This window comes from Bos taurus, chromosome 5, assembly GCF_002263795.3.
Source record: "Bos taurus isolate L1 Dominette 01449 registration number 42190680 breed Hereford chromosome 5, ARS-UCD2.0, whole genome shotgun sequence".
NCBI lineage: Eukaryota > Metazoa > Chordata > Mammalia > Artiodactyla > Bovidae > Bos > Bos taurus.
This window is the reverse complement of record NC_037332.1, coordinates 1538716-1565599: the sequence shown is the minus strand read 5'-3', so window position 1 is coordinate 1565599 and position 26884 is coordinate 1538716. Positions and strand designations below refer to the sequence as shown.

The 26884-nt window shown below is 42.5% G+C and overlaps 1 protein-coding gene across 1 annotated transcript in view; it reads right to left on the bottom strand.

Annotated features, from left to right (window-relative positions):
* TPH2 (tryptophan hydroxylase 2) overlaps positions 1–23898 on the bottom strand; it is a 103127-nt gene extending 79229 nt beyond the window's left edge. The window contains exons 1-5 of the mRNA XM_015470867.3: positions 23354–23898; positions 20240–20392; positions 16390–16573; positions 16192–16292; positions 11108–11175 (exon numbers count right to left, since the gene is read on the bottom strand). Of these exons, the coding sequence (XP_015326353.2) occupies positions 11108–11175; positions 16192–16292; positions 16390–16573; positions 20240–20392; positions 23354–23458 (611 nt within the window). The 5' untranslated portion in view covers positions 23459–23898. The remainder of the gene's footprint in view (positions 1–11107; positions 11176–16191; positions 16293–16389; positions 16574–20239; positions 20393–23353) is intronic.
* Between the last annotated feature and the right edge of the window lie 2986 nt (positions 23899–26884).

Here is a 26884-nt window from a genome sequence, read left to right as displayed (position 1 = left end):
CTGTACCACTGCCCTTATACAGTGATTAAATGACTCTTTATAGTTAAGGAGGTTAAGGCTTACAGACATAGTAATCTAGCCAAGATCAAACAGTAAGTGGCATAGCAGTGCTGGGATTCAGAAACGGTAGCTCTGGAGACCCCACTCTAAACCAACAGGCCTCAGTGCAAAATCTAGTCTACCTAGCACTGAGTTTGGCCTCTGTTTCCTTGTTTGAAACTGAGGGAAGTAAGACAACCGCACAACAGAGTATGAAATGGGACATCTTTGCAAAGCTCCAGGGTCAACGCCTCATATCTAAAGGTACTCAATATAGTTGGTTCACTTCCTCCAGGTGTATAGAAATGAAAAAGATTTCATCACTTCCCTGCAGGGTTGGAAATGGGTCTGGAGATGAAAAACCACATTCTTCCTTATAAATCCATTCACCTCTCAGACAGCAGTTGTGGAAGTAATTTTAATCCTTCATGTTTGTGGAAATCATTGCAAAGTAAAAGCACTCACACCTCACTCCCCATGAAAGATGTTAGAGTCTGGTGCAGAGGTCCTCTCAGTAAGTCACCCCGGTGGCACCGCGTTCCTCTTCCCCAGCTGTGGGAGCCGTGCTATAAGCAGACAGCATTCTACTAAAGCACTGACACACACCTGAAAAACCCACCAAGCCCCAAAAATGGAACGGAGAAAACTTTTCCAAATCCATTTTCCCTTTTGTCTTTCTTAGGAATCCTCAGGCTCCCTTCCTTTCAGCCATTGAGTTGAACTTCAGGTAGAGAGAAACATTTGGCACGAAAATGATTCTCCATGAAGCCTGATGTCTTTTAAATACATACAAGAGTTGTGCATTTAAAATATACTGAGAACTCTATACAGAGCATAACTTTTTAAAAACCCATGTTATTTAATTCTGTTGCTTTTGCTTTCAACTTGTGTATGATACCACCTATGTCAAATGGAAGGGGCTATGCAGATATTTTTTAAGACAACAAAAAAGAAGAAAGCATTGCCTCTTGGGCAGAAATAAAAAAAATATTTAGATTCTCCAAGACAGAGAGACTCTTGAAATCTGTAATGTGACCTTCCTCAGAAACTATTCAAGTCATCTGGGAAATGACCCCATTACGACAAATATTTGGTTTTGTTCTACTTTTCAATTTACCGCTCCATTTCAAAGAAATTAAAGCATCAACAACTGGTGTTTATGCAGGAGTCACAAAGTACCCAAACAGCCACATACATCTCAGTTTCATTCAAAAGCTGGGAAAGCAAATCAATGGAGGATAATGGAATAGGATAAAATTAGCTCAGTCAGGGAGAAAACATATTTGCCTTCTCAGGTGCCTCTTCTCAAATGGGCAGAGAGGGGAAAAAATTAAACCCGGTCCCCCATCACCATAGACCGCATAATTCATCAAGGTGGCCATCTGCCAATGAAATGGATGAGGAAAATGTTGTTAAGCAAAAAAACTTGGAACCCCCGTTAAGTTTTTTTTCTGTTAAGAAAGCATAACTTTTCTCTTTCCTTCTTGCTCCACCTTCTATTTGTTACATTTCCAATTAAGATTCCGCTATCTAAAAATAGGTAACTTGGCACTCACGAGTCCTGTTAGTAATGCAGTCCTTTAAGCTATATTCTGAAACCATGCAGGGTCCATAAATCATGGCTCTTCTCACATGAAATGAGAAATGCTAAGGTCAACTGAAATTTCTGGAAAGGTGGAGAGGTGGAGCCACCCCAGTTATTTTTCTGCAAGTTGCAATAATTGCAAATGCCTCGTAGGAACAACTCAGCATCAGTAATTCTCTAGCTCAAACATAAGCTAAATCATCAAAGCTACCTGTGAGCAGGTAAACCCCAAAATGCACAGTACTGGGTAAGAGACCGGGAAGAGCTTTTGTCTCTGATCATCATTTACAAGCCTTTGGCTGAATCCTGCTGAATCATCTAGCGAAGGGAAAACTGAGACCTCCTAAGAGGTGAGATGCTGGCTTGGAAATCCAATATGTTTATTCCAAGGAAAACCCAGTCCACAATTATGTATCTATTCAACATCTTTAGAAACATGAGTTCTATCCCTGGGTTGGGAAGATCCCCTGGAGGAGGAAATGGCAGCCCACTCCAATATTCTTGCCTAGAGAATCCCATGGACAGAGGAGCCCGGTAGGCTGCAGTCCATGGGGCTGCAGAGTCAGACCCAACTGAGCCACTGAGCACAACAGCTTAGAATGCACAATGCATTGCCGAACCTTAGTCCCAGGGCGTTTCATCTTGACGACTAGGGGTATGTGGGGCTGTAGGTGGGAGGAAGGAAGGTGGTAAAAAAATGCCCGTCTCTGTTTTGATAGGAAGAGGAGCTCAAAGTTATCATAGCTCCATGTTGAATGAAAGCTTTCTCTCTCTTTCTCCCTCTGATGGCGCTGAATAGAATATTCACAAGCTCACCCAAATTGAATGAGCCTGCTGGGCTGGGTGATTGCACTTTTCAAATATGCTAGTTCCCATTTGGGGCTATTTTGTTTTAGAATATTTGTTTAGCTGTGTACTTACACTTTGAGCAAATGAATCATAAAAGGTGCAATTTTGTAAATCAAAAAAATCAAGAAATAGTCTAGCAACTAGAAAAAGCCAGAGAGGGACAAATCCCTGGCAATTGTTTTTCAAGCCTCAACCCAACCATGTTTATTTCCAGCCGTTATATATCCTCCAAGGGTCAGGCTCCGAGCAGGAGGAGAGGAGCTCAGGGCCTGAGACAGAGTGAAGTCGCTGCTCGGGGCAAGGATGCGGCTCTGCCATGCCAGGGCCAGACAGATGTCCCAGGCACCCAGGAGAGACAGCATAGCCTTGCAGTCAGACAGGGCCAGCCGAAGTCCTGGCTTCATAAAGTCTGAAGTGTATTAAGTACACACAAGAACTGTGCATTTCAAACATCTGAGAATTCTGTAAAGAGAAGAATGACTTTTTAAAATGCCAAGTCCCTTACTTCTGTCACTATTATATTCAACTTATCTCAAGGGAAATGCTACAGCCACTTCCAGACCAAAAAGAAAGAGATGTGCCTTCTTGAGCAAAGAAAGACATTTAGATTCTGTAAGGGAGGCACACTTGAAAGTGGTCTTTTTCAGAAACGATTCTGGTCATCTGGGAAACAAACCTAGGATTACAAATATTTGCTTTCGTTCTACTTTTCCATTTACTACTCAGCTTCAGAGAAATTAAAGCATCAACCACGGGTGCTTATCCAGGTGATACTATCAGCTCGTCACCTCTAGTGTGTTTCCTAATGTCTCTGAGCTTCAGTTTCCTTATCTTCAAAATGAGATCGCATACCTATCTCCTTCAAAATGAGACTGCATACCTATCTCGAAGGCTCATTGAGAGTTTACTGGAAGACCATAAGCAGCATGTTTAATTAATACCATGTCCAGCAGATGGCAGGAATTTAACAAAAGGAAGCTAAAACCCCCTGTGCATTACAGCTGAGAAGTCCAGCTTTGGTGAACATTTCTATCACCATCAGTTATTCAGAAATGAATCCAACACAGCCTAGCCTCTATCTGCTCCCTCTGACCTTAGCTGAGATCCACTGGCCTGCAAAGGTATTGCAGAGAGTCAATTTTTCAGACTGAAGAAGCCAGCTGTGTGCATGAGTTACAGGACACAATAGTGTACACACACATATAAACACACCACACACATTTTCTTTTTAAGCTTCTTTAACCTAGTCTATTGTCGGGGCCTGAAATTCCCTAATTCATTCGTTCTTTAAGGTACTTTGTTCATTTTAAAGCTTAACAGATGATTGCATGGAATCAAGGAACCATCAGCTACTCAGCACGTGATAATAATAATCATATCGATCATGGAATCAACCCCAGCTTGTACCAGTCAGCATCTGAGCCCTGAAGCACTGACAATCCTCCCAAACATACAAGGTGGACACTGCGCCCATTTTAAGACACGGGCACTGAGACTAGGGCAGCGCTCATGGCCACAGAGCTTGTAAGTGATGGAACAGGAATTCAAACCCAGTTCTGTTTAGCTCCAAAGCCTATAGGTTCTGTCACATGTTCCACCACACCATGCTACCTCTGCTCTCACAACAACTAGTTCAGCAGATAATGCATTCACACTCACTGTGCCACAGTAGTTGGGGAGGGTCGTAAAGAAATAAAGTTAAACACTAGTTAAATGTATTTGGTAGCCAGCCTCCAAGACAGTAGCCAATGAACCCCAGCTCCTGGCATCGTGACTCTGTAGTCGCCTCTCACAGTGTATCAAAGTTGGGCTCTGAAGCCAACAGAATGCATTAGGAGTACTGGTGAGCCACTTCTGAGGCTGAGTTTTTAAAAGCATGGTAGATTCTGCCTTGTTCTCCTTTGGAAACTTGACTTGGACAAAGCCAGCTACCATATCCGGAGGACTCTCAGGCAGTGCGTTGAAGAGGCCCATGTTGCAAGAAACTGTGGCCTCCGGCCAACAGCCATGTGAGTGACCATATTGGGAGCAAGGCCTCTCAGCCCCAGTCCAGCCTTCAGGTGACTGCCTCCCTGATCAACTACAGCATCATGAGACATCCTAATCCAGATCCACCCAACCGAGCTGCTCTTAACCCCTGTTCCTCAGAAACTTCGTCAGATAATAACTTTGCTGTTTAAAGCTGCCCAAGTTGGGGGTTGTTACTCAGCAATGAATAAAACAGTATAAAAATCTGACAAAAGTCAGGGCTTGAAGAAAGTGTTGGCCAAGGGGAATGACGAACGGTGTTCACCAAAGTGTAATAAAAATATTTAGGTCATGAGGGCAGACGAAAGGGAGAGATGGACTGAAGTGAGAAAAGTACTGTAACGATATCAGCAAATACTTACATCGCAGTTCCTGTGCAACACTCAGAGTGCTGCTGACATATTAGCTCATTTCATCCTTACAGCAACCCCACAGAGCAGAGGTTGAGTTATCTCCATTTCACAGATACAGAAACTGAGGCCCAGAAAACAAACAGTTTGCAGGGGTCACTCAGCTGGTAAGTGGCAAAGCTGGAATTCGCCCAGACAGTCCAGCTCCAATTCCTACACTCTTAGCCGACCCACACACTGCCTCTCAGATCAACAGAGAAACCGAAGAAAGCAACCAAGGCCCTGCCAGGGGGTCAGGGGTCGAAGCGAGCCCCAGAGCTTTCTGGTCTAGACTCTTTCACTGTTGTTTGATAAAGGTAATAGTAAAGTTCAAAGTACAGCAATGCTCCATTGATTTCATTCAATCTTTGAAACACTCCTGGGGGAGAGATGGAAGAAATACTATCATCTCCATTTTACAGGTGAGAAAACGGAGGCTGAGTGATGTTAGGGAATCACTGGGACTCCTGTATTTAAAATCAGAGTTTTCTTGGCAATTTATGGAATTTTCAACTTTAAGCAAATTCTGATATGTTGAAACTCTCTTGTTTACCTTATCTATTGACATTTGCATTTGCTTGTTTACATTTCAGTTTCCATGGACTTAAAAAAGAGAAAAGAAAATCAAAGAGGAAACAGCCCCACGAGAAAAACATGAGATTCATCAGTTCAGTTCAGTTCAGTCGCTCGGTCGTGTCCGACTCTTTGCGACCCCATGAATCGCAGCACGCCAGGCCTCCCTGTCCATCACCAACTCCCGGAGTTCACTCAGACTCACGTCCATCGAGTCAGTGATGCCATCTAGCCATCTCATCCTCTGTTGTCCCCTTCTCCTCCTGCCCCCAATCCCTCCCAATGAGTCAACTCTTTGCATGAGGTGGCCAAAGCACTGGAGTTTCAGCTTTAGCATCATTCCCTCCAAAGAAATCTCAGGGCTGATCTCCTTTAGGATGAACTGGTTGGATCTCCTTGCAGTCCAAGGGACTCTCAAGAGTCTTCTCCAACACCACAGTTCAAAAGCATCAATTCTTTAGCGCTCAGCTTTCTTCACAGTCCAACTGTCACATCCATACATGGCCACTGGAAAAATAGCCTTGACTAGACAGACCTTTGTTGGCAAAATAATGTCTCTGCTTTTGAATATGCCATCTAGATTTGTCATAACTTTCCTTCCAAGGAGTAAGCATCTTTTAATTTTGTGGCTGCAATCACCATCTACAGTGATTTTGGAGCCCCAAAAAATCATATACCTCCTCAATTTCAACCAGAAGAAAGTACATTCACAACAAAGCACAATCACAGTCATATTAAATTAAAGCAAACAGGAGTGGCATGATTAAAGTCAGAGCTCAGGGCCTCTTTTCCAAGAGAATAAGATGGATTGAAAAAAGTACAGCTCCCCCCCACCAAAATTATAATTAAATATACATGCCTATTGTTGAGGAATAATCATTACAATAGCTCCCAAAGAAAGATGTGTTTATATCTAGTCAATTAAATATGTATATTACTGACTTCTCTTCCCCACAGTGTAACAGTCGTGAAGCCTACAGACATGTAGCAGCTAAACACCAGCGTTAAATACAAAGATGCCAATGACACAGAACTGAAGAGTTTCAGACCTGACAGCCCCAGCACCACAGTCAAAATTTTCTCTTCCTCCACATACCATCTGCCACCCCACCGCCATGCACTTCCATTTCCTCTGAAGTACATGTCCGTGTACCTGTCACATTATCTAAGCAGGAGGCTTCTTTTTCTGTTTATGCCAGGATTTCTTTTATTTGGGTGGAGGAGATCAGGGTTTGGGGGACAGGGTGTCTCACAGATGATTTCAGAAACAGTGTATTCCTTCCCCATCCACCGCCTTCCATCTCAGGTTGGCTATGGAGAGTGATATTTGCACTGATGAAGGCTTCCTCTGCTGTTACTGGCCAGGCAATCAGGCCTTCCAGAGCCTCGCGGCCCACCATTCAGGCATGTCTGCAGCAGCCACAGGCCTCCGGGTAATCAGTCCTGTTTCCCGGCAGCTCTGCCAATCAGAAACCCCCTGAGTGGCCCCTATGCACAGCTCTCAGCATGCCGCGCGGCCACACTCCCTTTCCGCTTTATGTCTCATGGCAACACAGACTTTGAGCCTGCTGTTTTTCCATCATCGAGTGGAATTTTTTCATTTCTCTTTGCTTGTGTTGATTCTTTCCCCCTGCTTTATCCTTTCAGGACTATCATAGAAAATATGGTATTCAACACGGATTCCCCAGAGGGCTTCTTTCCCCAGAAATACCTTATTCTGTATTTCGCTTCTTCTCCTTCTCTTCATCTTTTGACACCTCAGACTCCATCCTGCCAATTGCTACGACACCACTAAAATATCTGTGCTCCATCTCCATCTATATTTCTGACCTTCTCAGTGTCTATAAAGCCTGAACGAACTATCGACAGGGAACGGAATTATTTTCCCCATGTTCAAATAGTCCCTAATTTTATTATTACCAAACTATATTTGCAGAAACCTCACTTGCTGAATTTTTTTCAGGACCACCCCAATTTCAAATAATCTGGCTCCTCAGGCCAGTGGTTCCAAGCTTCAGTTTGGAAAAATGCAGTCACAGCATGCTTCCAGAAGCCACTCAAGTGAACTTAAGTAATTATTGTATTGACATCTTTCCCCTTTGCTCACTTGGAAAGCCGATAGCACTAGAAAATACATATTGCAATTAGAAATTGCATCTTTTTTTTCTGTTAAACCAAAAGGAAACCTTCCTTACCGCATGGCACACTGGAGACCATGGCTCAGGCCCACTTGGGATTTGTAAGAACTTGTACCCCAACCCACCAGCACCATCATATGAGCCTGCACACATGCACACACATGCGTAACAGCTAGCCCATATCCATCCTCAAAGTCAGAGAAGCCACAGTGATGACGACATGAAGGGCATTAAGGAACCATCCTTTTCTCTCCACTTCCCTCAAGTCCTAGGCTTGTGTTTCCCACCACTCCCGGCAGGCACTCCCCTCACACCATCCACTTACAAGAAGCACCCGAGGCAACGGGTGATCTTTCTCAGCATCTTGGCAGCTTCCCACACATACCCAAATGGGAATGTGACTGTTTTCTATGAAATTTCTCCATAAAGAGGGAGGCTGTTCAGCATGAAGAGTTATCAGTCTAGGAGCAGCCTTTTAAATGAGAAACTGGAGAGATTTTCTTTCAAGCATTACTTCTCAGGATGTTCAAACTATAGTATTTCCTAAGATGGTACATAAATGGTGCTATTAAGATGGCTAAAGAATGAGCCAGTAGATCAATGGAAGCAGAAGCCAGCCTGAGGAAAGGGAGGGGGTGGATGTAAGAGCAGTAACTGACACCCATGATCACAAACTGCGAGCCACCTTCGTGCTCAGCACAGCATACACACTCTCTCGTAGCCCTGACAGCCCCGGGATGGGCCCTCCTGTCAGACACACTTCCCAGAAGGAGGGCCTGAGGCGCTTACCAGCTAGGGAGCAGGGAGGCTAGAACTCCAACTCCACCTTGTCTGACTCCAAAACTCCAGCTTTGAACCACTTTCTTATTCTTTATGGTCAGCACTGTCCAGGGGGAGAGGGTTACAAGGCCCCTGGATTCCAAACTCTCTTATCCAAACACCCTTTGCTTTGACGCTGTATCCACTGACTAGTGTAATCTGACCTCCCTGGCATCAGGACTGCAGAAGAATGGTTTCTGTCTAGGTAGGTAATGATGAAGAGGCAGTGCCCTGCCTATCTCAGCCTCCTGCACGTTCGGTTACTAGGAGTCAGTCCCCTCCAAACGGGAACCAGATCCTGGACTGCTCCACCTGCATGCAGCCCGTCCAACCTCCAGTTTTTACTTTCATTTTCTGGAGACACCAGGCCTCAATTTCACACTTTAGCTAATGGAAAATGGCAACTGCAAGCTCTTGTTAACACTTTGAGGGCCTCACCCTTCATCATTATAACTATATGCTCTTTTCCACTCCTCTCCAGACAAATATGCTTTCTTTAAGACCATAAAACTCCCCATTATCAGTGCTCCTTGAAACGGGTGGACTCACGTATACCAGTTTCTACTAGTGTCACTACATTGTAAGCCTGTCTTGGTCCAATTTCTGGGGTCCACAAGAAGAAATAACTAATATTTGAGGTAGTCCCTTGATCGTAACTACAGGCTTCCTTGGTGGCTCAGTGGTAAAGAATCCACTGGTCAATGCAGGAGGTGCAGCAACAGCTGTGGGTTGAGAACATGCCCTGGAGAAGGAAATGGTAACCCACTCCAGAGACAGAGGAGCCTGGTGGGCTACAGTCCACAGGGTCACAAAGAGTCAGACATGACTCAGTACGCACACACACACTTGATCCCTATGCTGACAAAATCCTTTATATATATATATATATATATATATATACACATACACACACACACACACATACATACAATTGTTCTTATATATATAATACATTCCATAGAGCATCTGTGTATTAAATACATTTTTGTCTGTCTGTTTTATCTAAAGAAAAAGGCTCTGCCAAGAACTGAGCTTTTACCATGTCCTGGGCAGCTCGTGCCCAAAGGCCTGTCCTGCCTACCCTCTGTCTATGCAGACATGACCAGATTTCACAGGGAGGGTCTGTGAACCAAGGGGACCAATATTAAAGTCATGGCCATCTACCAGGGCCTGATGTGAAAAGGTGCATATTGCCCATCAGAGTCTTCACTGGGCAATCTGACTGGGGGCCCTGGGAGATGGAGCTAACAGCGATGGTGCTGAGGATGCAAGGGCCGTGAGGTCAGGCCCGGGCCAGGGCAAGCCGTGAGCACGCTGCTGCTGCAAGGGGACAAAAAGGCACCGTTGTCTAAAGAGGCTCAAGAACCTGCTTGGAACAGAAGAGTCAGGATGAGAGGAGACACACACGGAAAAGCGTGCCGAAGAGTCCCCGTTTTTCATGCTTATAAGAAAGAGTGAGGGGTGCCTTGGGAGAGGGAAGAGCATCCAAAGCATCAGAGGAGGTTAGAAATGAGCACAGGACCGCCAGCCAGAGGTGTGGGGGGATCCGCTCACTTTGCTCTAAGGACCTGTGTGTCAGATTCCTTTAAATAAAAAAAGGAAACACGGGTACCCTCTAGAACACACGTAATGTCCCGAATTCTCACCAAGGACAAACCTGCCCCACACAACAGTCAAGCCTCTCACCAGCCTCAATGAGAGGAAGAAAGACACTTCCCTACCCGGTATGGATTTACAGTGTGTTCTGTTCACAAGATTCACGTAGCTGATTGAACACCAAAGGAAAGCAGCGACAGCGCGGTGATGGTCTGTGCGTGATTTTTATTAGTGTGAGCAGAAGAAACAGAGGCCTGACGTCCGCTCCATCTTTCCAGGTGTGGCCTGCGGCCACCACCACTCACTGTTGCCAGTCACAAACCTCCTGCCACTGCCACCTGGCCCAGTGCCAAGGCTCTCCAGTTTCACCTCAAGCATAATCCCCGACTGGGGATGAAACTCTTCCAGTTTAGGGACTTCCCTGGTGCTCCAGTGACTAAGACTCTGGGATCCCACGGCAGAGAGCCTGGGTTTGATCCCTAGTCAGGGAAGTAGATCCCACATGCCACAACTAAAGATCCCCGGTCCACACACTGCTGCGAAGACGGAAGATCCCGAGCGCCACAGCTAGGACTTCACGCAGCCAAATAATAAATAACTAAAAAAAACAAAAACGCTCCAGGTTATAGGAAGTTTCCTTTTCCTATAAAACAACCACATCTCTTCTGTGATGGCTGCTTACATGAGCCTTTTCGTCATTCTTGTGGGGTCCTCTACTTTCACTGGGGAAGCTGGACATGGAAGGGAGTTACTAAAAAGTCAAGTCAAAAGTAAAAACAGGAAAAACACATTTCCCAGGCCCTGCAGAGTGTACAGAAATGGCTCCTTGCCTTAGTTGAGCTCTGAGTACCATGGCAAAAATGTAGCACTCGGCATTTGGCCCACAACACGCATTATTTTGCAATTATACCCACATGTCAAATATCCGTGTTGGCATTTAAAGCCTACAGAGTTGGTTAGTGTATAAAATGGTTGATGTCCGCTTTCTGCAAAAGTTAAAAGGGACGGGAAGACAGATCTGTTTAACCCAGCATGTGCTCTACCTAACCCGCCAGCAACAAGTCACAGGAAAGAGTCACACAGGTACTTACTATTTGTAACCCATGGCCACATCCACAAAATACTTTCTTCTCTGTCGATAGACATTGTCTTTAAATCCCTTAAACAGAAAAGAGATGAAGTCATTTAACAGGCTGCCAAAAAAGTTAGTTGCAGAAGGCCTAAAAGAAAATTGCTGTGATGTTTATTGAGTGTCCAATTCAAACGTAATTTTCCCCCTTGGATGACCACCTTGATGACAGAGCAGAAGCAAACTGTACTTACAGTAAAACTTCATTAAATTTGGGCTATCCTAATTTGAGATGCGTGGGAATTCAGACTAAAGTTAACCTCGCCGTAAGTAAGCAGAATGGCTTAGTTAAGCAAATTGATATTGTGAACAATATCCTTTGGTTTTCAAGTATCATTTACATGTAACTGATCTTAATTACAAATTAATCTTATCTGTTCAATAAAACAGATCCCTTTAACATGGCTTTTCAGTGAGTTAACCTAAATTTAATTGCCTTGTGCAAATAACCAGTAAATGTTCATGCATTAAAATTCTATCACTCAGAATAATCATCAAAATCCCAAATTAGGATGAATTAAAGAGGTTTTGCTGTACGTTATGAGTATAGCCACATCGATTATAGTATAGTATAGCATAGTATAATATAGTATAGTATAGCAAAATCTATTACAAGGGATCCAGACACAGGATAGCAAGCTAGCTCCATTTCCCTCTGAGTTCCTATAATTCTGACTAGTTTTCAGCCAAGTTCAAGATTTTACCCATCATCACGCTCTTGGGAAATTAACCATCCTGTCTGTCATTCTCCTATCAAGTGGAATCCTTCTAAGAGGACTTCCTGGTTTACTCAAGAGTCTCTCTTGTCAACAGACTTTCAATTTCCCTTTCTTTCAGGTACCTTCAGACAATCTTCCCAGGGGTGTTTCTTCAAACAGCTGGAAGCCCAGATGGTATGGTTTCAATTTAACTTCTTACCTCTGCAACCCCTGGAGCCCTGAAGGAAACCCAAGACAGGAGGGCCATTCTGGGCAAGAAGGTCGGGCGAGAAGACAGGCTGCCGGGACCACGGCTCCGGGAGGAGAACCGGGACAGGCCCACAAAGGCCTGAGCCGCCTCTGCCCAGTCGGCATCCACTCAGACACGTTTAAGGGGAAACTTAGCTCATTTTGCTCTCTCTTCCGGCTGAAGGAGAACTGGCTTTGAGGTCAGAAATCTTCACAGGACTGAATGCCGAACAGAAACAAAGAACGTCCACTGCCAAGAGCCTTTCTCTCAGCAATGACAAAAGGTCAGCAACAGAGGGAGACAGTGAGTGCCCTGAGGTCACCCGAAGGCCCTGCAGAAGGGAAGTGCGCCCACCCTCAAGGCTAGCACTCTCTTTTTCGCTATGAATTGGGGGTCTTTAAACTGGAGTTCAAAAGCAGGCTGACAGAGCCTTCAATGTCTATATACAAAATCTGTGATTACAGTTACAAAATTTGTGACCACCTTTACAAATGGGTCTGCGACCTAAGAAAAAGGTCTTATGCCACAGAGGTAGAAAGTGCTAGAAAGTGCGGATTTAAACACTCACTAGTCACACCCAGGAACCTGGGATGGTAAAACTGAAGAATTCCAAGCACCCTTAAGACTCAAAGAGAAAGCAGGCCGCGACGAAAGGAAAAGAGTTATGTGAAAATCTGAGCATCTGTTCCCTGATTCCTGCCAAACCAGACACCATGGTAACAGCACCGTAATCTGCTGGGCTTCCCAAAGAATCTTGACTATCTCCTTGGCAAACACCTGCACCTTTTCCAGGCACACAAGAGAGTGATTTACTCATCATGGCTCATCAGCCTAGCATGGTGGTAATTACACAAGCGTTATGGGCAAACCAGAAATTTCAGCACTGAAACGTGCACGGACTGGCAAAATAGAACAGAGATGCTAGCGACACTAGCGATTACAGAGACACAGAATTCCTTGGCCATCCATTGTAAATTGATGCCAGGGATAAGGTTACCAGATAAAATATAAGACACTCAGGCAGTATTTGGGACATTACTTATACTAAAAAAATGTTATTGTTTATGTGAAATGAAAATGTAACTGAGCATCCTATACTTATATTTGCTAAATCTGGCAGCACAAGCACTTAGAGAGTATCTGCTAGACATGACCCTTCCTCTCTCAATTTAAATCAAGGGGAACTGAAGACCCAACCAGCACCCAAAAGTGCTCAGCTGAATGTACACTGGCAAGCATAGCTATCCCAAATCGGTCAACCCTGGCACAACACTGGAATCATTTGCCAAGGCTTAAATAATACTCCAAACCTGGACACATTCCCAGAGGTTTTGATGTAAGCACACTGAGATGAGATGCTGGCATTAGTATATTTTTCTAATTTCCCAGAGATTATCTAAATGGAAAGCTAGGGCCGAGAATCACCGAGTTAGGGCACAAGTTCTCAAACTTTAGAGCTCACTGGACTCTCTGGTAAATCCATTTAAAGGCAGATTCCAGGGTTCATCCCTGGAAGATCTGATTCAGTAGGCTTCAGATGAGCCCCTCAGGTACTGCATGTTTAATGAGAGCCTTATGCAGGGAACCTTGAATCCCACTTTGAAAGACCCTCGAAGTCTGCTGCTGCTGCTAAGTCGCTTCAGTCGTGTCCGACTCTGTGCGACCCCATAGACAGCAGCCCACCAGGCTTCCCGTCCCTGGGATTCTCCAGGCAAGAACACTGGAGTGGGTTGCCATTTCCTTCTTCAATGCATGAAAGTGAAAAGTGAAAGTGAAGTTGCTCAGTCGTGTCCAACTTAGCGACCCCATGGACTGCAGCCCACCAGGTTCCTCCGTCCATGGGGTTTTCCAGGCAAGAGTACTGGAGTGGGGTGCCATTGCTATTCAAAGTGTGGTCCCCAGACCTCCAGTGTACGCCTCAACTGGGAGCTCCCTAGAAAGGCAGAATCTCAGGACCTCCACCTGCATTTTGAAAAGATCTACATGATTTGTACGTCCTTTAATGTTTGAGATGGACTCACCTACATATTTAACCCTTTCTTGAGAACCTCAGCAGCATGACTCATATTCCAAGCCCCTTGTGAGCCATCTCAGCACAAGAACGTGATCCTAACATAATAATCCCTGCCTTGGGACTGAAATTATTCCCAGGCACAAAAATTCCTTAGAAACTTTTATGTATCTTCATCAAATAATAATTTTAAAAACACCAACTTAGCAATATTAAATTTTGCATAATGAAAATTTGGTGTGCTTATGTAAAAGAAATATATGTGGTAAAAAATGATGAGTCAGGTAGGAGATTGCTAAGTACCTGCAATTATCTCAAGTGGCTGCATAGAAAATAAGAGAAGGTATCATAAGACGGGAGCAATTAGGAATGATGGAACAAAATTAAGCATATAACAATTTATGCTGGGTATTAGAATATATTTTTTCACAGCAAGGTCAGTGGTTCCTGTGGTTGTTCTGACCCCCTTTCTCTAGCTTGAGTAATTTCCAAACTAGACTAAGGGGAGCATTTGGAAATGAGAGGTTAGCAAAAAAAACCCTTTACTGTCCAGGCATTGATCTGCATGATTTAATACAGCATTTCTTTTCCCAGAATTAAGCATTTACTCTTGCCAAAATGCTTTCCAGTTGTTTTATTAACTAGGCCTTTCAAACACCCCTTTGAGCTCAATAAGCATTTTATGTCCGCTTTTTATGTAAAGAATTTGAGTTGCAGAAGTAGAGGGACTTGCCCAAGGTCATCCTGCAAATTAACAGCTGGTGTCTGAGCCGTCCTGTTACTGCTAAGATCTTAAATCAGGCTTCTGTGCTAATTCTGACGCCTCTGAGGTGGAGAAGGGGAAGATAAACAAATGGATGATTATTAAAGATACTTTTGAGTATTTCTCTAAAGTTCAGGAGCCTTTCATGTGAACTACTGTGAATTATTCTGAATTTTTAAGCTATACTGGCAAATGTAACAATGTGTCTGAGCGAACTCAGTTTTTTGAATCATGGAATTGAATTAGGCTTGTCTGACCACTAAATGGCATGCTACAAATTGGTTTGAGTTTGTATTTTATGCCAAAAGACTGGTTTGACTGAAAAGCTCGCTCTTGCTGAAGTTGTCCTGGTTTCCTTTAAAGCAGTGGTTCTCACACTTGCGTGTGGGCTTAGTGAGACAAGCTCCCAGGTGATACCGAGGCAGCTGGTCCCAGGACCACACTTAGAGAACCACTGTGCAGTCTGTCAGATTTCCAGACTTCCTCCATTTAAATAAAATGGATATCTGAAAACCATTACCCTCAGTCCACAAAAGACTCCTATAAGCATGACCAATCTGCTCGGGTTTCACCCTTTAACCCACCACTTTTAGACACAGGGCACTGGGGGAAAATTCTTTGTAACGAAGGAGTATATTGCTTGCTTCTCCCAGGCTACTAACTGTACTTCATTCTGACCATAAAGAAGTTTCAGGCCTCTTGCGTTAAATAAAAACTGATGTTAAGGGGAAGAGAGGGAATAATGGGAAATGCTTACTACATATCATATTTCTTTAAAGGTGGTCATTTTTACAGCTGTAGAGCTGAGTTGGCGGTAAATAGATTCAGGAAGGAGAGATGCGTCTTCCATTATGGTCTGATTCTATCACCCTCTGCCTTTCCATTGAGACTGAAGTCCACCACATTGCTCTGCTCCTAACTACTTCCCGTCACGGAAAATAACAAGGAGAATTTTACTCTCTCACTGAGCCCCATAACACCAAGTCCTCCCTAGTTTCCCAAAGAGGCGACCAAGTTCACTTCCTCCTTTCTTCCCAGGGCCACCATCTGCAAGTATATTTCAGGCTGTCTACTTCTACAGAAATGCTCTCCAAGGTTTATACTCTCCTCCTCTTTTATCCAACCCCTTTAAAAATAAAAGCAAGGTGGAACTACCATCCTTCTAACCTGCTTCCAGCCAACGAATACGTATAGAGAAGCTTTATCATTTAAGAGCCTGCTCTCAGTTACAGGGAATAAATAATAAATTGCTCTATGATAAAGCATCATGGCACTGCCATATGCTGGAAGAGCACATGCAGGATGGATTTGACTGGGCACTTACTGGGTGGTCGGCATCCAGCTCCGAACCATACATGAGAACTCGATGAGAACACCTGTCTAACTCCGAGATCTTCCGGGGAAACCAGGGCACGTCCTCCAACTCTGTTGGAAACACAGTGCAGGTTCAAAAATATTAGCTTTCCCCTTTGCAACACATGTCAGCTTGCAAAATCACCCAACAGACAAAAACTGGCCTTGCCTTCTTCCTCCGTCCAAATGTTCTCAGGCGGATTCAGCGTCACAATCGTGGTTTGAAATTTCAGTGACTGAATGAGCTCATTGAATTCCGTTTTGCCACACTCACAGTCCACAAAGATTTCAACTTCCGAACTTCGCCGCCGGGATTTCCGGGACTCAATATGAATCATGTTGACATGCTTTTCCTGTGAAAGTATAAACAACATATCTAAATCACCTTCAGGGCACAACAAAAGACATGCCATGGACTGTCCTTGTTTAACATGTAAGCAGAAAGGTGCCAAGTGCCCACAAAAGAGGAAAAGACAATTATCTCCCTGTTTGGTTGACTAAAACATGGAAATGTTTTCCAGCCATTGTCTCTATGAATAAGAACAGTAACTGTGCATAGGTTTTCCTGTCTCTTTTTCAATAAGAGGGCCCCATAAAATGTATAATAATTATGAAGATTATCATTTTCTAGAGGAGTCCACATCCCAATGGTGGTGTGCATGCTTATTTGGGGGGAAAAATTAGTTTATCATTCTGTTATATATCATATTGTCAGATTGATTGATTTTTTTATATATATTTTCCCAAAAAACTTATAACTCAAACTCTTGATTTTATAGTAATAAAACATTTCCTTCTTTTTTTTTTTTTTTTTTTAAAACATTTCCTTCTGAAATAAAACTTAAGATAATTGTAGAAGAAATAATTAATAGTATGAACAGCAGGCAAATAAGGCAGAAACGGGGAAGGTGACATGAAAATGACTGAAATTTGGGAAACACTGACCGAAGAGTGGCCCACAATTTAGGGGGGTGGGGTGGGGGAAGGAAGCAAGAAAAGTAGCTAAGGAAGGATCTCTGTAGGCAAGAAGATAAAAGAAGACTCCCTAACGGAACCACTTAGGAACTATTCTCTTTCAGCAACCTCCAGGCTAACTAACTTCATCCAAGAATGTGTTGCTGCCAACTATCATGATGGATTTCATGAGTAAAAGCTCCTTACAATAAGATGTTCAAAGCAGGGCCGCAATTTCACACTTAAGTCTCCGGTTTAAATTTCCCCAGTGATTTAGTGTTTCTTTGTCCTCAGTTAACTGAAGACTAAGTTCTCTCCATCCTAACCACCCCCAGACAAGCAGATACCTCCCCAATAGTCCACTAGCCTCTGATTATCAGCATAACTCCTAGTACAGTCCGGGAGGCCTCAGACCTTTCAGCACAGCAGCAGGATAGGCAATTTCCAGTGCCAGACCAGGATGAAATCACAGCATCCTTCTCTGTATAAAGAAACTCATCCTGTGACCAGGCCACTAATTGCTCTACTTATGTTTTTAATAAGTTTTGCAATAATGCCATATTTTCTAAATTGGGAGGTAATAAAGGTAAGATTAACATGAGGTTCAACGTTTAAGCGTCTTCACACAACTGGGTCACTGCGTGGACTTTGGTTGAAGCAGAGTGGATATTTTTAGACAAGAAAACTGGGGTCCAGATGGGTTAAGTGATGTAACTAAGACCCCAGCACCAGCTGATGGCCAAGTGAAAACCCAGAGCTGACGACTGTGTCTCCTGGGGTTTTTCCACTGCACCCAGCTTGGAATTGGCCTGCCATTCGGCACTGTATGGAGACAGCACTGGACGATATCATTATGTGTAAAATATTTCCCCAAACTTCCATTACCACTGTTTATTGTACCTGATCCTTTCTTCAAGGTCAGAAGAGAACAAGGAAATATTTTCCAAATCAGGCTGCTAATTTCCCCTCTATGGTCATCAAAGAGGCATCACAATAATGCCTAATGTCTGCACACTTTACAAAGCACTTACACTCCTGTTATTTCAGCACAACAACCTTGTTAGGTAGGAATTATTACTGCTATTTTACAAATGAAGCTACTGAATCTAGGAAGCAGCTAGGGATTAGCCGAGCCAAGAGAACACAGGTCTGAAACCTCTGCCCGCAATTCAGTCTCTCCATGGCACCAGCAGCCCAAGGCACCAAACGGTGCTAGCCCCCGTTATAGCTCTAACTATGGCCAGTGCCCCCAAACAAAACCCACTGGTAAAAGAGGCATGTCCTGAAGGAGAGGGAAGCTGTCAGGTGTACCCAGGCAAGAAGTCAAGAGTTTTTCTGGCTTTTTATAACCTTCCCCTCAACCACAATCTTTCTTGAGGTTTCAACCCACCCACTTGGATGACTGTGTTTCTACAAGAGAAAGCTAGCCAGAGCTCCCAGGCTTCCCAGGTGGCGCTAGTGGTAAAGAATCTGCCTGCCAATGCAGGAGATGTAAGAGAAGTGTGTTCAATCCCTGGGTTGGGAGGATACCCCTGGAGAAGGGCATAGCAACTGACTCCAGTATTCTTGCATGGAGAATCCCATGGACAGAGGAGCCTGGTGGGCTACAGTCCATAGGGTTGCAAAGAGTTGGACACAACTGAGGCGACTTAGCACACACACAGTCCTAGGTCCTATATAAGGAGAATGACTCATCTTTACAAAAGACATGTTAGGTTCTTGAAACAATGAGGCTTAGGGGAATAACAAGTGCTTATACCTTGCTTATTTAACTTCTATGCAGAGTACATCATGAGAAACGCTGGGCTGGAAGAAGCACAAGCTGGAATCAAGATGGCCAGGAGAAATATCAATAACCTCAGATAAACAGATGACACCACCCTTATGGCAGAAAGTGAAGAGGAACTCAAAAGCCTCTTGATGAAAGTGAAAGTGGAGAGTGAAAAAGTTGGCTTAAAGCTCAACATTCAGAAAATGAAGATCATGGCATCTGGTCCCATCACTTCATGGGAAATAGATGGGGAAACAGTGGAAACAGTGTCAGACTTTATTTATCTGGGCTCCAAAATCACTGCAGATGGTGACTGCAGCCATGAAATTAAAAGACGCTTACTCCTTGGAAGGAAAGTTATGACCAACCTAGATAGCGTATTGAAAAGCAGAGACATTACTTTGCCAACAAAGGTCCGTCTAGTCGAGGCTATGGTTTTTCCTGTGGTCATGTATGGATGTGAAAGTTGGACTGTGAAGAAAGCTGAGTGCCAAAGAATTGATGCTTTTGAACTGTGGTGTTGGAGAAGACTCTTGAGAGTCCCTTGGACTGCAAGGAGATCCAACCAGTCCATTCTGAAGATCAGCCCTGGGATTTCTTTGGAAGGAATGATGCTAAAGCTGAAACTCCAGTACTTTGGCCGCCTCATGTGAAGAGTTGACTTATTGGAAAAGACTCTGATGCTGGGAGGGATTGGGGCAGGAGGAGAAGGGGATGACAGAGGATGAGATGGCTGGATGGCATCACTGAGTCGATGGACGTGAGTCTGAGTGAACTCCGGAAGTTGGTGATGGACAGGGAGGCCTGTCGTGCTGCGATTCATGGGGTCGCAAAGAGTCGGACATGACTGAGCAACTGAACTGAACTGAACTGAATACTAACATATCACATTTTATGCCATCAATGTGCTCTAGGACATATGCATGAATCAAATGTGAACAAACTGAATCAGGCTGCAAGCTCTTAATATTTAAAGATACCTTCTTTGGCTTCTTTTGTCTTTGCCTTTCCAGGAGTGAGGCTCACACTTTTAAAGTACCGACTTCCTCACCTGACAACAGTATGCAGAATTACTAATCGGCTGACTGTGAGTTAATAAACCATTATTTCCATGAATGTTTATTTTATTGTTTGACAGACCAACCCCTCTTATAGAGCTTCATGAAGTTTGGTCTCTTTGAACGTTTCAACACATTATCTAGAAATGGATTCAGTGATACTTCATAAGAGATGACAGGTTTGTAAACCAGCACACAGACACTTTTAAAGTTGGATAATGATGTTTTACATTCACCTGGAAGAGTTTCAGTGCCTTGACCAATCCACCAACTTCATTTTTCAAGGAGAACACAACTGCCGTCTTGCCACTCTCGGTAGCAGTGTCATTTTTGCTGCTTCCCTTGTTGCCTTTTTTATCATCATTTTTGCCAGAGTTAGTTTTATTTAGCTTCAAGAAGGGAGAAACACACACAAAAGTATTAGTTAGGATTCCAGAGTTCTCTGTAACCAGATTCTTTTTCAGATATTCCATTCATATGCTGGAACCCTTAGCAAGCATACAAACTCAAGGAGAAGTTGCCAAGCCACTTATAACTATCGATCATAAGTACTGGTCTAATTTATTCATGGGCACTATTTTGCAATGCTCAAAGATATCATCCAATGGTTGAAATTAAAGGGAAATCATATTTGCTTCATTTTAATAGCAACAAAAATCTGACCATCATAAAGTCTCTTGTCTACTCAGCCATTAAAAAGAATACATTTGAAGCAGTTCTAATGAAGTGGATGAAATTGGAGCCTATTATACAGAATGAAGTAAGCCAGAAAGAAAAACACCAATACAGTATAGTAATGCATATATATGGAATTTAGAAAGATGGTAACAATAACCCTGTATATGAGACAGCAAAAGAGACACTGATGTATAGAACAGTCTTTTGGCCTCTGTGGGAGAGAGACAGGGTGGGATGATTTGGGAGAATGGCACTGAAACATGTATAATATCATATATGAAACGAGTCGCCAGTCCAGGTTCCATGCACTATACTGGATGCTTGGGGCTGGTGCACTGGGACGACCCAGAGGGATGGTATGGGGAGGGAGGAGGGTGGAGGGTTCAGGATGGGGAACATATGTACACCTGTGGCGGATTCATGTTGATATATGGCAAAACCAATACAATATTGTAAAGTTAAAAAATAAAATAAAATAAAAAATAATAAAAAGGAAAAAAAAAGTCTCTTGTCTGAATAACTCCTTTCTTTCTAACAGATTTTATAGCATGAAGTTTGGTCTGTTAGCCTAGTTGAATTATATCAAAGCTATATTAATTACTAAACATAGAATTAAGCTATATTAATTACTAAACATATTTTTCACAATAATTTTTTCAGTTAATCTTAAAAACAAAATATTAATTTTGTGCTGAAATATGTCAGAACATACACTGAAATTGATCACCTTACATTCTGCAAGTAGATCCACATGGTCAATGTGAGTCTATCTGCAGAAGTTCAGCACATGGGAGTGTATTCAGTGAAGACCACCTGTGTCAGCAGATGATATCTGAAAAGTGGCCATAAAAATTCAGCTGCATGAAAAAACTGAAGAAAAGAAAGAAAGATGAAGGAGGGGAGGGAGGGAGAGAGACAGAAAGGAAGGCAGGAAGGAAGAGGAGGGTAAAAAGAAATCAAGAAACAAAGAGGCTAGCTCATCATTAGGAGCCAAGAGCAGAATCTGAGAAATCGAAAAATATTAGCACTTCACTGGCCAACCAAGATACCATAATAATACACAACTAGGTAATGACTACTAGTCCTACTGGCTAAAGACAAAAACGACAGATTCCAGAAACTTGGATCACATTGTCAGAAATACACAATTATAAAGCTGGAAACTTACTCAGCAGAATGCAGACTGGAGTGTACCTTTCCATGTTCTTTATACATAGATGAAGACCTGGGCAAATAGAACTTTCTCCCTGGCAGACAGTGACAGACTGCAGTCATACCAATCTATTACTTGCTCATGAAACTGAGAAACGCACATTTGATATGGAACCCAGAGAACAGTTCTTTGTTATTTTCTTCCTCTGATTTCTCTACTGGCTTTATTTTCACATGTTACCATTGCCTCACTCACTAGATTTATATATCACAGAAACAAATATTTTATAATTTATGACTTGAGGGACAAAAGAAGTTTACGCAGGCATTGGCATTTGACAGTATGTTCCATCATTAAAAACTCAAATGTTGTAGTGCTCTCAACATCTGCCACAGATCTCATATATTTTAAGTAGTATTTTCTATATGAAAGGGTTATTATACATTAACGATAACTCTGAGTTTTCCTCCCAGAAGGTCACTATGGCTTCAGAATTCTTCATTGTAATATCTCATTCAAATATTCATTTCTAACATTTAAATGTTAGAAAACTTATTTATGTTTTAGACTCATTTTTGCAAATTGATTTAAACAGTTCTTCAAAACTTGTCCTGATTACTTTTCAACACTTTTAGGGGTAATAATATACTAGGACAGTACAACCCTCTGGCACATAGTCAGAGCTACAATACTAAAACAGATTTTTCTATGATACACACTGAATTGTAATTGGTTGATTAACTCTGGTAATATGGTAATGAAATATCATTTAATAGTTTTAATAATTATAAATCTGAATATATTTTTCATTCACTGTCTTCTTTATTAAATCCTATGATTATTACCCCATATCACAATCTAAATCCTGCAAAATGTTACTTTTTCATTCTGTTACTGTTTTTTTAATAAAACTGCCTTAAATATTGAAACAAGTGGTATATTGCTTTCATTACCCCATCAATTAAACTCAAAAATAATGGAGTAATGAGGAACACAGGAAAGCTTTTGAAAGGAATCTGATCTTTCTCTTATTCCAATAAACAGCACCTATAGACAAAACCAGAAAATATTACTTTGTGTTTAAAGACCAGGTTTTATATATGGAAGAGGCTACAGAAGACACAATAATCTTGCAGGAACCATAAAAATCCATTTAATTTCTTCTCCCTGTTCCAACTCATAATAAACGGTCCTTTCAAAAATTCTGCACACTTATTTTGGTTGTTGATATAAGACATTGTTTCATAGAACTTCTCATTCTTAATGTTTGGGAACTTCTTTACTTTCAACTCAAAAACTTTGAGGAAAGAAAGTTTTGCCCTGTAGAGATCAGGACACCTGCTTTACTTTATGGAGAGAGAAGGAAGGGTGGAGAGAGGCAGGAGGAAGGCAGGTTAGACAGATGATAGAGGAAGGAATTAAGGGTGTGTGTTTAGAGTAGGTGTCCCAGTGGCAAGGATAGGACTATCCCAAGCCTGGAAAACACTCCTCTAGGGAGTGCCAGCTACTCAGTACTCACTGTTAAGCTGGTGAGCAGCTGATGCTCTTCGGGCACTGCTGAATCCAGGGAAAGCCCTCTCCTTGCCCAGTATTTACTGGAAAACATCATCATTGCTGGCTGCATGGGTCCCGATGTAATTTGCTTCCTCTGTAGCAGCGGGACTAGCGGGGCAGCAGCCACAGTGAGGTGAGAGGAGCTGGCGGGCAGCGGACCTCTCGGGGCGCTGACCAGAACCGTGGTGCTGAAGAAAACGCAATGCGAATCTTCCCCTTCCAGGCCCCTTTATATGAGTGACTGGGGACTGATGGAAGGCTGATTAGAAAGAAACTCATTTCTGGCTGCCGATGGCCACAGTCAGATTACAAACCTGAAGTCTGGGGTTATCTGTGTTTCCCTGCTATTTGTTTGTTTCATAGGTCGAGTAGCTGCTTGGGCGTGGGTGGCAGAGAACAATACATAACGGAGTGTTATTTGTAAAAGAAAACATCTCTCCCCTGACCTTAGCTCTCATCTCTCAAACCTGCTACTGGCAAGTTAGCCTCACCCTTAAGGTAATGAATTCAATGTTTTCAAAAAAAAAGTAAAATAATTCGAGAAAGATCAGTATTGCAGAGTCCCTAAGCCATTTTACTTTATGTTAATAAATTTTTTCTGATCTGATGTGTTATGACTGTGTGAGTGGAATTGTGTGTGTGATGGCGTTCATAAAATGCACTGCTCCCCAGTCGTGTGATACCACTATGCAGTGATGTTTAGGCAATTGTAAGGGAAATGCGAGGCTGTGATTTAGCCACATACATGCATAGTTGAGACACTAACCCTAGAATCTTCCTCACTACGTAGGAATGAAAAGGATATGAAATGTCCATATAATCATTCCTTTGATGACTTCAAACTAGAACAAGTCCAACAATTTGAAATGCATAGATCAAGTGATAACTTACTAGTCAAACTTCAGTAAATCATAAAGTTACCAAGGAAAATATTAATAGCCTCCTGAAGTATTGAAGACTCTTGATCAAATGGACGTGTTTATGGAGAAACAGACATAGAGAACAGTTTTATGAACATGGGGAAAGGGGAGGAGAGGGTGAGATGTATGGAAAGAGTAACATGGAAACTTACATTACCTTATGTAAAATGGATAGCTAACAGGAATTTGCTGTATCGCTCAGGAAACTCAAACAGGGGCTCTGTATCAACCTAGAGGGGTGAGATGGGGAAGGAGATGGGAGGGAGGTTCAACAGGGAGGGGATATACGTATACCTATGGCTGATTCATGTTGAGGTTTGACAGAAGACAGCAAAATTCTGTAAAGCAATTATCCTTCAATAAAAAATAAATTTTTTTTTAATGGACAACGTTTGACTGCAAAACTAACCAAGGACTGGCACTGCTTGTCTATACAGAAAACAAAATGAAAATTTTTCTAAACAGGAATGGATGAGCAAAAATTAACTGGATTTTATTGACAATTGTTTCTGGAGTCCTGAGGGGTCATAATTATTATTTGATCTAATTTTTGAAATATTAATGGCTTGAATTTACTCTAAAAATCAGCTCTGATAACCTAATAGGAAAGTGAAGTTTAAATATACTGATAGAAGTAATAATAACAAAAACAACAATAATAATAGTTAATGTCACTGAGTACTTAGTATTTGCCAATTCCTAAACACTTTTTAAGATAAAACGTGATTCATCATCACAACATTTACAATGCAGTAACCATTATTTCCATTTTATATATGGAGAAACTGAGGCACAAAGAATTTAGGTAACTTGCCAGAGGTTTGGTTTTCCCTCGTGGCTCAGCAGTAAAGAATCTGCCTGCAATGCATGAGCTGCAGGAGACGTGGGTTCAATCCCTGGGTCGGGAAGATCCCCTGAGGGAGAGCATGACAACCCACTCCAGTACTGTTGCCTAGAGAATCCAGTGGACAGGGGAACCTGGCGGGCTGCAGTCCACAGGGTCGCAAAGAGTCGGACACGGCTAAAGTGACTTAGCACACACACACGCCAAAGGTTTACATAATTAAAAGGTGGCTGAGGCAGGATTTAAATTCAGGCAGTTTGGTTCCAAAATCCATGGTCTCAACTATTACATTATACCTTCGAGTATTCCAAACAAAGAAACAAAAGTAAGCTCAAGAAAACATACATAGATTATTTCATCTAAAAGAGGATTTGGGAAAATGTGTAATTCAACAAAGATTTGTTAAGGACTCACTCTGTTAGGACTTCCCTAGTGGCTCAAACGGTAAAGCATCTGCCTACAATGTGGGAGACCCAGGTTCAATCCCTGGGTCAGGAAGATCTCCTGGAGAAGGAAATGGCAACCCACTCCAGTATTCTTGCCTGGAAAATCCCTTGGATGGAGGATCCTAGTAGGCTACAGTCCACGGGGCTGCAAAGAGTTGGACAGGACTGAGTGACTTCACTTCACTCTGTTAGGCACTGAAACTGAGTCCTGGAGATGCAAAGACAAAAGAGATACACTGCTACTCTCAAGCAAGGCACAGACTAGCTGAAAGAGACATACGTGCAAATAAATAAGTGAAACAAAACACGCTGAATTCTCTACAGAAGACAGTAAAAGCACAAGGGACAGAGTGCTCAGTGTTACCTTAGGGGAGTTAAGTGGGCCTTTCTAGAGGTTGAATAATTAAAAGTGAGTTTGTGTTTATTAACTGGAATGGAATAGAAGATAGGAGAGGAGTCCATGTAGAGAGAACAATATAAGAAATATATCAACAAATGATGTTGCTCAACAAGAATGGAGTGTGGGTCCGGGGCAAAGGTGCCATGAAGGATAAGGCCGAAGGGGAAAACGGGCTCCAAATCCTGATAAATCTTGAATGGCGTTCAGTGGGCTTTTCACTTTATCACCTTATCCTGTAGGGGAAAGAGATCACTTGGAAGGGCATTAGGCAAGGCAACAGTGTAACCATCTTGGTATTTCAGAAAAGTAGCAGCTTGGAGGAGGACCTCAAGACTAAAGGCAAAATCACTTAGGACCTGAAATAGTCCAACCAGGAGAGGGAGTATGCAATGAAAAGAACAAGAGATGTTAAGGAGCAAAATACACAGGACAACATGCCTACTTGGATGTGGGAGCAGATAAAAATCTTCCAGAATAACTCTCAAGTTTCTTTCTGACTGGGTGGACTGAGTAAATTACAGTCTCATTCATTGAACTAGACCACACATAAATAATTGCAAATTAAGAAAAAAAAAGAAACTCTTAAAAGTTAGATCTTATATATATCGCATGTGAATGACCAAGTGAAACTGTCTGATAAGCATTTGAGTATATGGGTTTAAAATATGAAAAGAGACCTAAGCTGGATATAGAGATTTGGCTATTGTCAAGTGCTGAAAAGGGGTAATACAGCTTCACTCACAAAGTATACGTTGTTTGAAAAGAGAGTCAAGAACAGAAAACCCTGGGAACATCAAATTTAAAAGCAATTTAAAACAAAACAAAACCAGGAACATAAAAAGGAAAATAAGAAAGGAAAAATTTCAGAGAGGTAGGAAAAGCAAAG